We start from the raw sequence: 15,643 nt of genomic DNA on the forward strand, positions 1-15,643 counted from the left end.
ACAAGAGTACCTATCAACTATCTGCTTACCTACCACCTATTCTGCGCGTATCACGATGAATGGTCGCTTATTATCACCGCCCTGTTTCTTTTCGCCACGCTATTGTCATGGCGTTTAGTTCCGCTTTATGTTTTTATTTACGTGGCTTGGTTGTTTTTGCAGTGCGCGTTTTCAGTGGCGAGGTGTGATGTTAGTGTGCGTGGAGGAGTGTTAGTGCGAGTGCCATGTCGTCGCCCGCGCGCGCGCCGCCCGCGCCGCCGTCGCCGCTGCCCGCCGGCGCCGGGCCGCTGCCCCCCGGCCCGGGGCCCGCCCGCCAGCGCTCCCTCAAAGACAGGCTCCGGGAGGGCATCACTGGCCCCTTCCAATGGCAGTAAGTAACGTTCACGCACTTCTGCTAATTTTTATTTTCAGGCGCCCCGGATTTTGCATGAACACGGCTTTATTGGCTTAAGCATGTTAATTAAACTGAATTTTCGATTTAAAACAACATCACACGTATATTATCGATAAATTGGAAATCATATTTTCTGTGAAATCCTCTTTATATGGCGTCCTACTGTCACATATACTTGCGCCATACATATTTACGAGTGGATTGTTTACTTACCTGTCTGTCCTGTTAGCCGTATTTGTCTACTTATGCATTCATTGTTTGTCTCATTATACATAAATAGGTACCTACAGATACAACTTGAGTAATGTTCCAGCGCCATTTATCTGGAATTGCATTGTTTAAATATACGCGGAATTGAAATGGCTATGTTGTATACAGATAATGTGCGAATATATGGGTAAATTCTGACACAACACTCTTGAAATGATGTTGGCAAATCCCAATCTGTGTTAATATCCGAATATTTCGCATTGCTCACGAGCGAATTTTCGGTTTGTAACTCGATTTGGGCTCGTCATCGCTCATGGGGCGCCGCGCCGCCGCCGCCGCCGCCGCCGCGCCCCCGCCGCGCCGCCCCGGCAGCACTCGCGCTCAGCAAATTGAATTCCTCTCAGCCACCATTGTAGCTCGTTTTGTTCCATTTCATTGTGACGTGTAACCGGCTCGCTAGTCACTACGCTCCTAACAAGCAGAACCCTTTTTAGCCGTCCCCCGAGTTGTCGTAGTTTACAAAATCAATAAAGGTCCGCTTTCTGAAGTGCGGTAATTGAGCAAAAGACTCTTCGGGACGGAACGCCGGAGTTTGCTAATTTCAACATCAATCACCGCCGCGTCTACCAGTAATTGGTACGATAACGATGTTTTTATATAAACGTCCGCTGAAGGAATTAGTAAACAACGCTACAGTTCGGTTGTACGACGTCGTCTGAAGTACCCATCACTCGCACATCAAATCTGTCTTTAGCGCGATGCAATTTATTTTATCTACGTTTTTGCAGAACAAACAAAAATAAAATTGTCTCTAATATAATTTCGTTATACAACCCGCAGCGATATTTTCTCGCTGTCTCATACATTCTATTGGAATTGTTGGTGTGACATGACGACGACGGGAGGGATGAAAAGATTTCTCGTCGACTGCCCGAGACGGCTCGGATCACTTTTATTGCTATTGAGGAGAACCACGGCAAAGTGTTTAATCGAGTGTGACACTTGAAGCGTGCCGCAGTCACGAGCATAGCCCTGTGACAGCAGGGGATAAGTTCCAACATTTCTTGCACTATAATTTTATTATGTACCTACATACTTGTTTTATTACTAATATAGCTGTTTATGATAACGTAAAGCATTGTGGTGTTCAGATTGGTAATTGAAAGGTAATTGAATTTCTGCTGTTTGAAACCTTACATAAACGCTACATTCTTTCTGTACCACATCACATGCAACATAATAAGAGTATAGTCCAGGGTTCCTTTATCTATTTTTCAATTGTTTCACGACAGGTGCGCCTTGATATTTTCCGCCCTAAAAAGTTTTATAGACAGGCCCCCAGCGGGTGGAAATATAAAATTTACTTTGCTAGCGTATGGGATATTATATTATGTAATAGCTATAGTTGTATAGCATGCGGAGAACACAGGGCTGCGGTGAATTCGGAGGCAGCGGCTCTCGGGACTCTGTTCCGATGGACTGTGCATTATACGACAGACGTTGTTCTCGGATTATCTTCGTAGCTTTATACAAGGAAATACTTCTATTAAATACAGTAACAAAAATGTTGTTGTGTAGCTCAGAGATTTTAGACGGCTTCTGCTTATGTTGCGGGATCCAATCAGCGGCAATGTTTAGCATTCTTCACATGGATTAGGGCTTCCTTCCGAACAGGCGTGTTTCATGTTACATGTCTTGCCTACTTTCGTATATCATGTTCTAGAAGTAAGCGGTCCTGTTAAAAATGCATTGCCAAAAAGCGGGTTTCAGAATTTCAGCTGCCGCGCTGTGTATGTTGTGTACTTTCCCGTATATTTAACTCCTTATCTCGTCTTGAGCAGGCACCAGGCTGCCTGCGCACTAACTTGCTTACCGCGGTTTATGACGTAATTTAATTAAACCTCTTGCCTTCTCGCAATTAATTCGGGGCTACGTTGAGCCCTTTATACTACTTTGGCCGAATATCTATATATATTTTAATATTGTATGAACCGCTGGATCTGTACAAAGAAAATTACCACTTTGGCTATTCTCCTGTCTGTGTCATCGATTACAATCACATTGCATCGCACATCTTCGAAATAATCTGTACCCATACAAGTATGGGTTGGGTGGTCACTTATCAAATACAGATTTTCTTTGGTAGAATGTAGCCTTTTTATATCAAATTGGTAGTCAAGAAAAAGTAGCTGAACGTTAAATTTATACGTTAAACTAATTTTGATTCCGCAAATGCAACGGATGATACTTAAGACGAAGCGAAGGCCGCGTACTACAGCCATCCTGAATAAGTAGACCGTTGTAGTTACAATGTTGACATTTCGTACTGGTCCGTGAAGTCGTGACCAGGCCATCAGTCGCTTCATTCATGTATTCAGCTTTTCAAGGAAAACTGTTCCTTAGATAATCATTGAGTAGCTAGGTTGAATCCTTGTTGAATCAGACATGTCACAGGGTTTATTACCGGTAAATATATTTTTGTAACCTTGCACCAGAATTAAATGCTGAGAGGTCCTGCCTACCCGTTAAGGATTACCCGTGAGGCCTGTCTTGATTACAAGATATACTACAGTATGAAAGTATATAACTGTTAAGTATATAGGTACAGTTCGACCCAGTTTCGCGGTGGATCCGTTCTGTTAGGCTGAAGCGGTCGTGCTGGCCGGATCAATGGCGTCCTTGGCCGATTTTATACTGTTTGCCCACCTGCACCTGCATGTACCGGCAGTCATAGTCTAGCATATCTTGTAGGGGTGTTCTGGAACTTTCCCTGTCAAGGAATTAAGAAAGAGATTTTCGCGGCAATGACTCTAAACTTAGATTTTCATCAAAACCTTGAATTACTCATTATGGCGATATAAAAATAATATTAATATGTAAGGACATCTCACACTCTGCCATCCGACCCCAAACTAGCCAGTGCATGTAATATGGGTATCGATCGTATAGCTGATATATCTACACATAGACAGATACATATTACATTATTGACTCCCAAAATCCGAGTACAAATATGTCTCTTAAAAAAAAAACTGCTCCAGCCGGGAATCGAATCCAGGAATCGATCCTTCGGCATAGCAGTCAGGATCACTACACTATTCGTTCGTCAACCGATGATATGGATAGCAATTTATCACGTGAGTCCAAGGCACATGTGGAATCACAGTACCTATGCAGTCACACACACTCAATAAATGCACTAAATACATAATTCTGTTTGTACATACATATACATACATGTATACATACACTCAATTTGTCATATTATTGTACAAATGTTCTGTATCCGACGCATTTGCGGTATTGCGGTCGTTGTACAAAGCGTTCGTATTACATTATCATATTGGGAGCCTTTGATATTACCTTCATGGCTAATATTGCAACTTTTACTAGCATCAACATGTTTGCAATAAATTTGTGCACCTTTTTATAGTAAAATTATCTTTTTGCATACTGTTAAAGGGTTTTCCTCCAATTTATTTATTCGCAATCCCGTGGAAAACAGAATAATGAAATCGGGTAATTCCTTTTGTACTTACACAAACATGATACAGACTTCACCGTTTCATGGATATATGTAACGGGTTGAAAATAAAGTGTAGTCGTGATGCGGCGAGTGTCGCGAGGCCGAGCGCCATTGTCCAAGTCGCGGACCGTATCGTCACGCGTCTCATTGTCGAATCACAATCGTATCGCGCGGGACACGCAGCGTGAATTAATTACACGCCTCGCATCTTGCCCCTGGTACTTAACATGTATAGGAAAGATTATTGCTTTTTGTCCCATTTTTGCAACGACTTAAAAAAGTGGTTACGCGTAAAGTCTGCAAATAAGCACGTTATATTGATTAAGCGTTTATGTACTAGATAATACATAAAAATAGTAAAATAGAATGTGGTGCCCAGAAATAAACAATAGCTTTATTAATAAGCATACTATACGAAATAGGTATTTTTTCTCAGTCAAATGCTGATATTTTTCATGACCCTCCTGTCCCCTGTTTCATAAGTATTAGTCAATTTAGCAGCGGCAGCGTCAGTAGATTATTGCTCCAGGGCATTGGACAAGATAAATAAAACTATTGAAAAAAATGTACATTGTAAATTTTGTTATGCTCTATTTAAATTCTTCTATCAATAAGAATGTACTGCGCACATACCAGCTCTCAGATAAGTGTGACAGAGACGGTGATAACAAAACGAGCCCCTCACCGATGTGACATCTAAACATATTTAGAAAGCAAAGAAAATGATAAGATATCATCAGTTTTAGAACATTCAATTTCAGACGTGATAGCCCTTTGAAATGGACAAATATTTACACCATCCAAAGATGAAGTATTGCGTTGCTGGGCTAGATACTGGAGCTACTGACAACGATGTATTTAGCCGTTGCTAGCTGGTTGTTTGCAACATTCCCCATTGTATTCCTCGGTTACTTAGGTAAATATTGAAATAAGAAGCAAATAAAATTTCTTCTTTCCACGGTAAATCACGTCAGCTTTTTCATTTACAAATGAAAAGAAAACTTACGAATGTTTTCTTAAGTCCAGCTTTATTTTCCACAGTTTCATTGCTGTTGTTGTCTGCGAATCATTATTTCATTGTTCGTAGTTCTTTGAAGTTCTCAGTAACAGTATTTCCAATTACTCTTGAAACAATTCGCGCAAAGGATTCGACTCGATCGTAAAGCCAATAGGAACTCACGTTTATCTGCTGTTGTTTTTCTTTTGCCGTCTGCTGAACGTCAATCAAACAAACAGCCAGCCAGTTACACTCAAGTGTTCTAAACACGAGATTTCAATTGCAACGTCATTCCTTGATTGAGCCGCGAGCGAGGATGGCGCGATGCATGCCCTCACGGAGATGGCGCCACTGACAACCCAAATTCATACGCCATAATTTGTTTATCATGGTTCATGGGTAATTAGACTTACTTCCGTACATTTGTGAGCATATTTTAAATAAGTATGTGCATACATAATTTTATTTATGACTTATACAGTCGCCATAGCCGTTCCATGTGCCACTGGAACTTTTAATTGCTCGTGAGTGTATATCCATGCACGTATTTGGAACACATATAAAGGTGAATTCCATGCTTATAATAATTTACTACTTTTAGGTAAATATTGGTTTATCGTGCTGTACCGAGCTACCCAAGTGCCCGTCACGGTGCGGCGCCGGCCGACGCCGCGCTCCGCTCGGTGATGTTGCGCAGGCGCATCCTGCATGCACTCGATCTAATCTCCGCGCCTGAGGGGATCCAGGCTATCGTGTCGACCTGATTTACAGCTTATTTTGATTATTTCCTAATGCTATTAACTGAAATTGCACCCATTCTCGTATTTGGAAGTCATAAAACGGGGTTAAGTAAACTCTTGATTCATATTTTCTAATATAAATTGTAATTATTTACAATAGCGTGTATACTAATAAAAACAAGTAAGGATACATACACTGCCCTGCAAACAAATCCATTACAAATATAAATAAATGTAGATGGAATTAAGTACTCTTCTGTCAGATCAGTGATACCACATGGTTACATTGCCTTTATCTAACTAATTATTATCAGCAACAATTGATAACGGGACACAATGCCGATAAAAAGCGTACAGAAGTTGAATTTGTTTCTAAAATGTTAACAAAATAAATATAAGTTTTATTCGTTAAAAGTGTCTGTATTGTAACTGAGAGCTTGATTACATGATTACAAATACGGTGAAGTAAAGTAAAGACTATATGAATATCTTATTTTCATCGCGGTGAGTGAATTTGCGTAATAAGATTGAAACCTTCATGCGTGTTATCTTTGCGAATATATTCTGTAAGTACTTATTCTAAACTCGCTTCACTCTTGTCTGTTCTCTCTGCGTAAACACTTGCCCAACGGGCTGAATGATTAATGTTAACAACCACATCTTATTTTAACCTATTAATGTATTTCTCAATGTAATCTGAATCGTAGGAGTGTTATCTAAATCACCTAAGTATCTATTTAGATTAGAATAGACGCAAACCACCAATGCTTCTCTTGCCATCCAGTGGAGAGCCATCTGCCTGTGGCCGTTCTATTACAGAGATAAATGGACTCCCAGGATTAATCCATCAGAAAAGTTTCTTATTTCAGACAACTTACAAGAGAAACAACAAGTGTGACTGTATATACCAGTGGTCTGTACGTCCAACTTTTATTGCTGCTCTTAATATTAGTTGTAGCACTGTTGGTAGAAATGTACTCGTGTAGGTATTACACATTATGGTCCTCTAGATAACTAACGTTGGTAGCTTCCTTCAGATGGAGATGACAGAGGTGGTGGATGATGATGATGACATATGGAGCGCGGAGATCGAGTGAGTAACTGGTGTTTTTGTTTAGATACTGTGTCCAACCACTCTCGCTCGCTACCCAATATCGGTTGCGATCAATTCCGTCTAGAATCCTATCTATTTTAGTCGAGATACTGCCTATCTTGTGTATTACGAATGAAAGTGATGATCCGATCATAATCTTTAATCAATTCGCCGAATCTTTCTGATGGATGATGCCATTATTTTCCTGTAAGTTTCAGTGGAGAGCATGATCTAAAATTTAGTTTCTAAGAATACCGCGAGGCAGGCACGTAGGCACCCGGTGTGCAAGTAAACCAGTCAAGATAACAGTGTGTATGTTTGTTTGTTCATATCATACCTACCGCGTCTCTCCCTATTGTTAACAATAAGGTTCCGCATATTATTTTCGTAGTTCGTGGCCTGATGATGCCTACCGCTGTAACAAATTGTTTTGTATGCCTTTTTTTGGCTGCTCTTGTTTTTCAAAATGATGCATTGATGGCAGATAAACAACGGAAAGCTCTTCAAATGCACGTTTCGATTCCTTAAACTAAACTCACAAATATATTTGGTGAGATGGTTAGCAATCCGTACCAGTATCTCGATATACGAAATATTATGATTCCCCTGGCACGGCGCGTGAATATTTACTATGTTACACGCCTCCTAGTCAAATCCAATTTGGGATGCTATCGCTCGCGGAACTCGCGTCTCCGGGATTAGTCGCTCGCCTAACTTTATATAACGAAAAGATTAGCCATGCACAGACTTGATGTAACTGGGTTCATCCGGCCGTGACAATTTATCCCATTTGGAAACTTTCAGTAAGCTCGACCGTTTCGAGTAATATAGGTAAATCCTGGTTATTTTATGGCAATTAGCAGCTCTAGTGAAGCGTAGATTCAGCTTCAGCTAGGGACGTTGATTCGCATGGAATGTTGAGTAGCAGCGAGAGGTGGTGTACTTCGTGTTCGTCAGTTACTGTAAAGATTGTCTTATTGAATTTCCAGCGACATGGCGTCGCCACCGCCCAGCCCCCTCGCGTCGCCGGCTTGGGTTCGACGATCTTCCCTCTTGTTGTATGTTATTTATCATTCAAGTTTTCATCATAATAATCACAGTAAACACCCCGAATCAGCCGATAAAACGTTTAAGTTCCCGCGCCGTTGAATGTTCCGCTTCTGCATCCGTTTGTTTATCTCGGCGATAATTGATTTACATAGAATGCGACGAGATTCTTAAACGCTTACGCGGTCGCTGAAAGTGATTTGTCTTCGTATTTATTCATTTCTACGTTATTCAACGATTAGCTTTGCTTCATCGCCGTTGTTAGGTATATTATTTTGGGGCTTTGTGATGTATTCGAGGTTTTTTCATGTGGTCTCACAAACCTTGTGAATGTTCTTAAGTATAATATTTATCATTTGGCCCGTTAGGATCATTGTTTTCATCGCTATCCAATAGAAAAGATGTCCTACAGGTTGGACAGTATCAGTCACTAGTCATATTGATAATGTATTATTAGTTCGTGAATCGAATGTCTAATCCGGAATCTGCATCGCATCATATTGCTGTGCGTTTTCTAGATTTATGTGTCGGTGTCCATATCGGCAAAGATCTTACCTACGAGAAAGCTTTTTGTTTTTAACAGAATTATCTTATCTCTTAAAGTGCTTATCTAATCGAATTGAAGTTGTATTTTGAATATACGCAATAGCATCTATCTATGCGTTAAGTAGATAAATAGATACTTATACAGTCGGTTTATTTTTCACCGTGTTTCAAGTACCTAAGTAAGCAAAGTATAAAGTTTCTCGCCGTGCCCCCATTGGGAATTACACGTAAAATGGTTTACATTTCCGTCGGGGCTCTTTGAAGACATAAAACATTTTAGCGATGTTTAGAAAATTGATGTTAAATAAATTCGCGTTAGAAAATATAACATAAGTACAGTGAAGAAAATCTATCTATACCTACATGAAAAAATATACTTGCGAGTAACAGAGGGACCTATTTCTGCGGTGCGGTGCGGTTTTCCATATATTTTTATGACATAACCCGAAAAATATATAAAGAATCGCACCGTAGCAATGGGGCCTCGAACTTAATATAGATCATTTAATTCATAGACGAATATGATATATATTTATATTTAGATGTATATTTTAGTACTCTATAGCTGCAGGTGAAACTGTAACTGCAATCAAAGATGAAAATAGTGCAAGTTTTACGAGTGTTTTAACGAGTGTTTAGTTAGCAGATTGATTGTTATGGATCACTAGCAAATCAGCCTGCATGTGATCATGTATCTATTTTTAAATGTTGACTGCATCTGAGACCCGTGACATCGCGACTGCCTTCATATAAAATGACCCTGAAATAGGTACATTGTTATTATTTTACATTACCGAAACTAGCTTATCCTTTCACCGGTGCCTGTATGTGACAAACCTTAGCTCTTGTGTCACTGATACTAAAAGATTAAGACCAAACTGTATAGGTTCAAGTAGCTTGATGGTGCAGTTTAATTTTGTAACTCACCATTGTCTTGCCTTCGTTTAAAAAACCAAGTTACGTTCATATACTGTCGTTGACAAATTAGAGGATAGAGGAATAAAAAATGTTGGAAAGAAAATATCTTTATTAAATTCTGTTCGGGGAAAATGTAATTTATGAAAGTTTAGAGCTGTAACAAGCTCGCTGCCGCGTTGTAGGAGAGTTCCCAGAACTGAACAATGGAGACCATACTTAGATAGGTGGGTAAGTAGATAGTACGGTACATAGTCTTTGACGTTAAAAACGTTATCAAGTGAGGCAGTTGTGTGATACTGTTAAAATAATGGCTACTGCTCTACTATCGTACAGTGTAGTTATACAAAGAATGATCTACTCGTATGTTTCTAGCAACGTATCTCGAAAATATTATGATGATGAGTGAACTCATCGATCATCTAGATAGCTAATGTAAACTAGAGTGACGGTGTTTAAAGAGCCAATGTACTTGAACATTTTCCTGTAAACTGAATCAAAATTTATTTTCCCTCAGTAATGATGTTGGTTATTGCAACCTCAATTTACACATGATTTTTTCCACTGTGATAGTTCTGATTGTTCTTAATAATGTAATTATAAGAAAATATTTTAACAATGAAATGCTATAAGCAGTTTATTATACCGAAAATCTCCGAAAAACCCTTTTAAGACTATGCGAACCTCGCGCACAGATAACTAGTTATGAATAAAGTCACAAAGCTACGGTATCTTACGTAAAGTTTTGAGTCTCTGCCAAAAACGATGCAAGTTTTAATGAGGCTTTCAGTTGCCCGAGCACAAGTTTCGATCCTCCGTTAACGTTGCGTATCGTTGAATCTATGCGATACCTAATTCGAATCTACAGTCGAAATCGATAGCATTGAATGCTAGCGTTGGCTAGGAGATTCGAAGGTTCGTTTAGAAACTGCTGTCTTAACCTTATTATATCCTAAATTTCGCATTTTTTTTGTTTTTATTATGAAAATATTGTTGAAATAAGTGCTATTATTTAATATTATTTAATTAAATAAATAAACAAAGTGAAATTAAAATAATTCTATCAATTATTTTTAAAAGTTGTTTTAATTTTATATCGTATTATGAACAAATATGGACGTTTGTGATTGTGAAACCAATTTGACGTATAGATTCAAACAAAAACGCTAGCGATAAAATTTCGTTCGAATCTATGCGTCAAATTGGGTTCGTAATCGCTAAAATGTCAAATTTATATGGGCAAAGACTTTCGAATCTATACGCTTTCGATACCATAGTCGATAGGTGAATGAATTTCGAATCTATACGCTTTCGATACCATATTCGATAGGTGAATGAACGTCACTGTTATTTTTCCATATGTTTGTGTAGTATCGAAAATTAGTATCGAATCCTGTGCTCGCCCTACAGTTCAAAAATGTAAACCTTATTAGCGTTGTAGAGTAACATTGTAGTCTAGCTCTTGCTGTAGGGGCATCTTGTGAGTTGCCTGCACAAAGAGCTCTTCACGATGCTTGTCATAAGGTCAATCGACAAACAGTCTTCAGAGTCGAGTGTGAGCCGGTCTCTTAAACGAGATTATTCTTCGGAAATAAGTCTCAAGATTGCTCATAGTTTTTGCAAGAGAATTTTAAGAAGCCTGCATTTTAGAAGATGACGATATTGAAAGAAAGAAAGAAGAAAGAAAATTTATTTATTTCTAACACAAACAGAAACAACACATACGTTTACAAGACAAGGTTAAAAAGTAAAAAAATAAGTAAAAAAAAATAAGCATGAATGTTGCTTCTCGGTGCCGAAATGGGTTCTAGTTCAGTTTGATGCTATGGCAGGTATACTAAACCATATATTGGAAATATAGGTGAAATTTATCGGGTAAGTTTTTTGATGTATTATGAGATAAGTGGTTATTTGATAAATTGTTAAAATCAGGAGCAAGCGACATTGCTATACTTCTGAAGCTAAAAATAAGTAATACACTATCAGTCTGGGCATCAAAGAAACTGTCGTTAATTTACCTTCGAAACTTTACAATAATGTTAAAAGGTTACATTTATCATCCATTTAATTTATTGTTCACGTTTTCTGCATGAAGTATAAATAATTATTGTCTCGTAAAGGGATGCAGTTATTATTCTTTTATTGCTGTAAATGCCGCTATTAGCATTTTCGCGAATATGCTGTCAATTTCGAATATTTCGATATTACATGATGGAGCTTGAACTTTTCGGCCAATGTTGTGGTCATCCTTGTAAGCTCTGAAGTTAGCGGTATTGAATCTTCTTGTGATCTTCTTAAAGGTGAAAGTCGTCAGTCCTGGCACTTTATTTATAAACGTGTCGACTGATTGTGATCCTGTCTCCTTTATGGCCGTTCAGAGTTAAAGTTTAAAACAATGATGGAACTGTGCGTGTTGGTCTGTAACACTGGTGAAGGCTGTATTGCTTATAAATCTCCATCTGTTATGTTCGTTATGTATACCTTCCCTTCAATACCACGTACAATTAAACAGAAGTAAAGTATCTACGTACCCGGCCGGACGATCGCTAATTATCCTAACTAATATTATAAATGCGAAAGTAACTGTGTCTGTCTGTCTGTCTGTCTGTCTGTCTGTCTGTCTGTCTGTTACTCTTTCACGCCAAAACTACTGAACGGATTTGAATGAAATTTGGTATACATACGGTCTAGACCCTGGGAAAGAACATAGGCTACTTTTTATCCCGGAATTCCCACGGGAAAACTTTTTAAGGCGAAGCGAAGCGCGCGGGAACAGCTAGTATGTTATATGTTCCAACAAAATGGGATGAATAAAATTGGGATCAATTTCAGGGTCCCTTTTTATTTCACAATGAACTAGAAATTACTTTCCATGGCGGCCTACAGAGCGTTTTGAATGTGAGTCTACCGTTGCAAACACTTTCTTCCGGATTCGGAACTGTTATTCAGCTCCATTCAACCAGCGATGGATAACTGTCATTATATATACTCATTATAAAGCTGAATCGCTGTGACCTGTTGTCTACGGTCATGGTCGCCGCGTCATAATATGATCTCTCTTGTATATGAAAAATATAATGATTTTAAAATATTTCTAGAAACAATTGTTTTTTTCCAAAGTACTTACTTTAAAGTCGTCAATGAATTTTCGAATCGTGTCTGCATTTGCGCCACTGCCTTGCTTATAAAGATCGTAAGCCTTAACGCAAAGGGCGGACATTTTGCAACCGGCTACTGAACCGATAATTAACGTGTTTACGCAGATCCCGACCCAGTCTTGAGCGCTGACCTTGCCACAGTCGGAAGTCACCGTAGATCCAATATAGCCATGTATCAGTGTGTAATGAACCTCTCCGAATGACGTAATATCAGGCACCAACCGACTGACAACGTTCTTTCACCACTGCACCGGTGAAAAACGCTAGTCTGGCTGTCATGTTTCACCGACACGCTTAGAAAAAGTGGGATATGGCCATCGTGAGTGCTCTTGAACCGAAACTAGGTAGAAATAAACCTCTGAAAATAACCTGTCTACTGCAAAATCGTGCCCTAAAAAGTGTGAAGCAATATTATTGTTATCTGGTTCAGAGGATTGCCATAACATATTCTACATACAATCCTAAACCATTATGTATCTGGCGAAGAACTATGATGATGGTGTTATTCTCAAGTACTAAACAGCCTTCGTACAAACGAACGTAAGAGCACCAGTTACAAAACAAATTGTTTACCGCAGGTCGTTTGCACCACAATAAAATAAGCATACAGAAAGTGATGTTAGAACAACAATGGCCGCTCGCTGTCGGTCGTCATCAACGACAATGTGTGAGGTGAATGAGGGAGTGAGTCGTGGACACGACTTCGTGATCTGAAACAGAAGAGATGCTGGACTGAAACCTCATACTTGGACTATTGTTTTTGGAACTGCATTATTCGTATACTTACATGCATATTCATGGGGATTACGCATGATTAGTGCTTACTAATGTTATTAATATATATTTGAAGGGAAAGATAAATGGGGCAGCAAAACTACAGATATCTGAGCTAAATAAATAGATCAGTACCTACTTATATTTTATATTACGATCCCTACAAGAAAGAGCAGTCGATTGCCATTAAACAGTTTTAAATGAAGGAAATGGCGAATTTATTGTTTTCGTACGGACGATATTTTTAAAATCAAGATGATTATTTTTATGACAAAATAAAATATCAAAGATTTTACGATACTGTACGGTTTCTGGGTCCAGAGCCTTTTACACAAGAGGTACTATTCTCAGTGTGTGTTGTGGATATTCATATAATATATGTATTTATATTAAGATTTTTTCTAGGTAGTGCCTTTTTAATTTCCAAGTAACAAGTGTAGGTCTAGGTCGTTAATTGCACTTGCAATTCCAACGTGTTATTAATCTTATTGCGATACGACAGATCTCAGACAAATGTAGGCCACACATCAGGCAGTACTTAAATTTAAATATTTCACTAAAGGCACGAGGTAATTTACCATTTTAATTTAAAAATATTTTGGTGACCTTAGGGAAATAAACATGGGTAGTATGAATGAATTAATTCCAGTCTATCTACGTTCAATCGCAAGTCATTTTATTTTTTTAAGCAGCCGGTTCTTAAGTTGTGTAGATGTTTTGAATTGCTGCCAAAGTGCTGAATATGGTTGTCTGAGGATCTCTGGCTATTGGCTGAGGAATCAATGTCATGCTCTTGTTTAGGTTTACTCAAATGAAAACTGGACAGCCTAATCTAGCTCATTTAACAGGTTCTACCTTTTTTGGCCTAAGATTTATTTGCCTAATCTCGTATTGCATAGTACCGTTTGGTCAAAGTCTCGTTTCGCCGAAAATCGTATGGCATAAATCTCGTAAATAAGTCTTGACAAAGTGATGATTCGGCCAAAAAAGTTACAGTTAGACCATACGAGTTATGCGAAACGAGTTTTGGGCAATAAAGTTTATGCGAGATGAGGGGAACCCCATTTAACAATCAAATAATGACTCGAACTGCCTGCGGCTGCGGGTCAAATAATATAATCATTCGGGGTTAATTTAATTAATTCATCTCACATGACACGACAAGACGTAATAGGTGTACCTATGGATAAATAGCAATAATACCGTGAGCCAGTCAGACGGACGACGATGTTATCTTGTTACTAAACTAAATTATATATTGAGTAAATTGACTTAAAAATGCTTCTAACTACGGTGAAAACAAAACTGTATGGGTAATGCTTAAAGAACATCTATTCATAGTATTCATACCTAGTCATACGACACAAAAAAAATATTTGTCTTTACCCGAATATCTGGCCCGGCTGGGGATCGAACCCAACTACTGCGCTATCGGTCGTTCGCAACTTATTTTTCCCGTTCCGGTAATCCGATTAGTTGAGTTTGGCCGGCCCACTTGTGCTGTAAGAATGTAAGCTAATGAGCTAACAGAGCTATGACAAACTAAAATACATAACTAAAATATACGAGTATAACACTGCGTTAAGTTGTTATGTATCGCATGCTTAAAGCGCTCGAGTGCTGAAAATACAGGGTGTCCCAGGAGCCAACTGCCCATCCTAAAGTGATACAACTCGTCATTCTGAACCACTTTTGTTCTAATACTTTTGGAAATTTATGAAAAAAAGCAACACACTCGTAAAAAGTCACGTGACCATGAAAGTTTCTATGAAGATAATTAGTAAAAAAATCGCGTTTATTTTAAAGTCTTAGAACAAAAATTGTTTAAAATGGGTAGTTGTCACTATCACTATCTTTTAGATTTGAACATATTTCGAGCGCTGAATTCTTCAGCAGCGCCGCTTCACGGCAGTGGTTGTCGTGACCGCATTACGAAATTTGTTATCGCCATCAATATGTCACTCTCATTTCTTGATTTCATTATAATAAGGAGTAGGTTACCCGATTTGTCATTTGTGGCCTTCTTATTGCACTTGTTATGATAGTGAATTAATGTTTTTGATTTTATCATGCCTTCCTAGGAATTCATGTGATTTATTTTTTATATGTTGTTCATCAATTTAATTTAATACATGCATTTATTTTGGTAATATTTTCAATGCAAGGGAATAGTTCTTTCGCCCGTCAATGGTATAATATAAATATAGGCCAAGCTTACAGCGGTTCATCTAAAGCACCCTAGA

At 38.5% G+C, this 15,643-nt stretch overlaps 1 protein-coding gene across 7 annotated transcripts in view; it reads left to right on the top strand.

Moving 5' to 3' along the window:
* The window catches only part of LOC105382504 (TLD domain-containing protein 2), a 94,712-nt gene that overhangs the window by 8,694 nt on the left and 70,375 nt on the right, over positions 1 to 15,643 (top strand). For 4 of the 7 annotated variants that reach the window (XM_038108166.2, XM_048625772.1, XM_048625773.1 and 1 more), the window contains exon 2: positions 163 to 370. The exons of 1 other annotated variant lie outside the window; for it this stretch is intronic. In XM_038108166.2, the coding sequence (XP_037964094.2) occupies positions 225 to 370 (146 nt within the window). In that variant the 5' untranslated portion in view covers positions 163 to 224. Of the gene's footprint in view, positions 1 to 162; positions 371 to 6,248; positions 6,434 to 6,904; positions 6,961 to 7,949; positions 8,019 to 15,643 lie in introns of those variants that run through there. 2 more of the 7 variants (XM_038108168.2, XM_038108167.2) reach the window with 2 other exon arrangements.

The sequence above is a fragment of the Plutella xylostella genome, chromosome 15, assembly GCF_932276165.1.
Source record: "Plutella xylostella chromosome 15, ilPluXylo3.1, whole genome shotgun sequence".
Taxonomy (NCBI): Eukaryota; Metazoa; Arthropoda; class Insecta; order Lepidoptera; family Plutellidae; genus Plutella; species Plutella xylostella.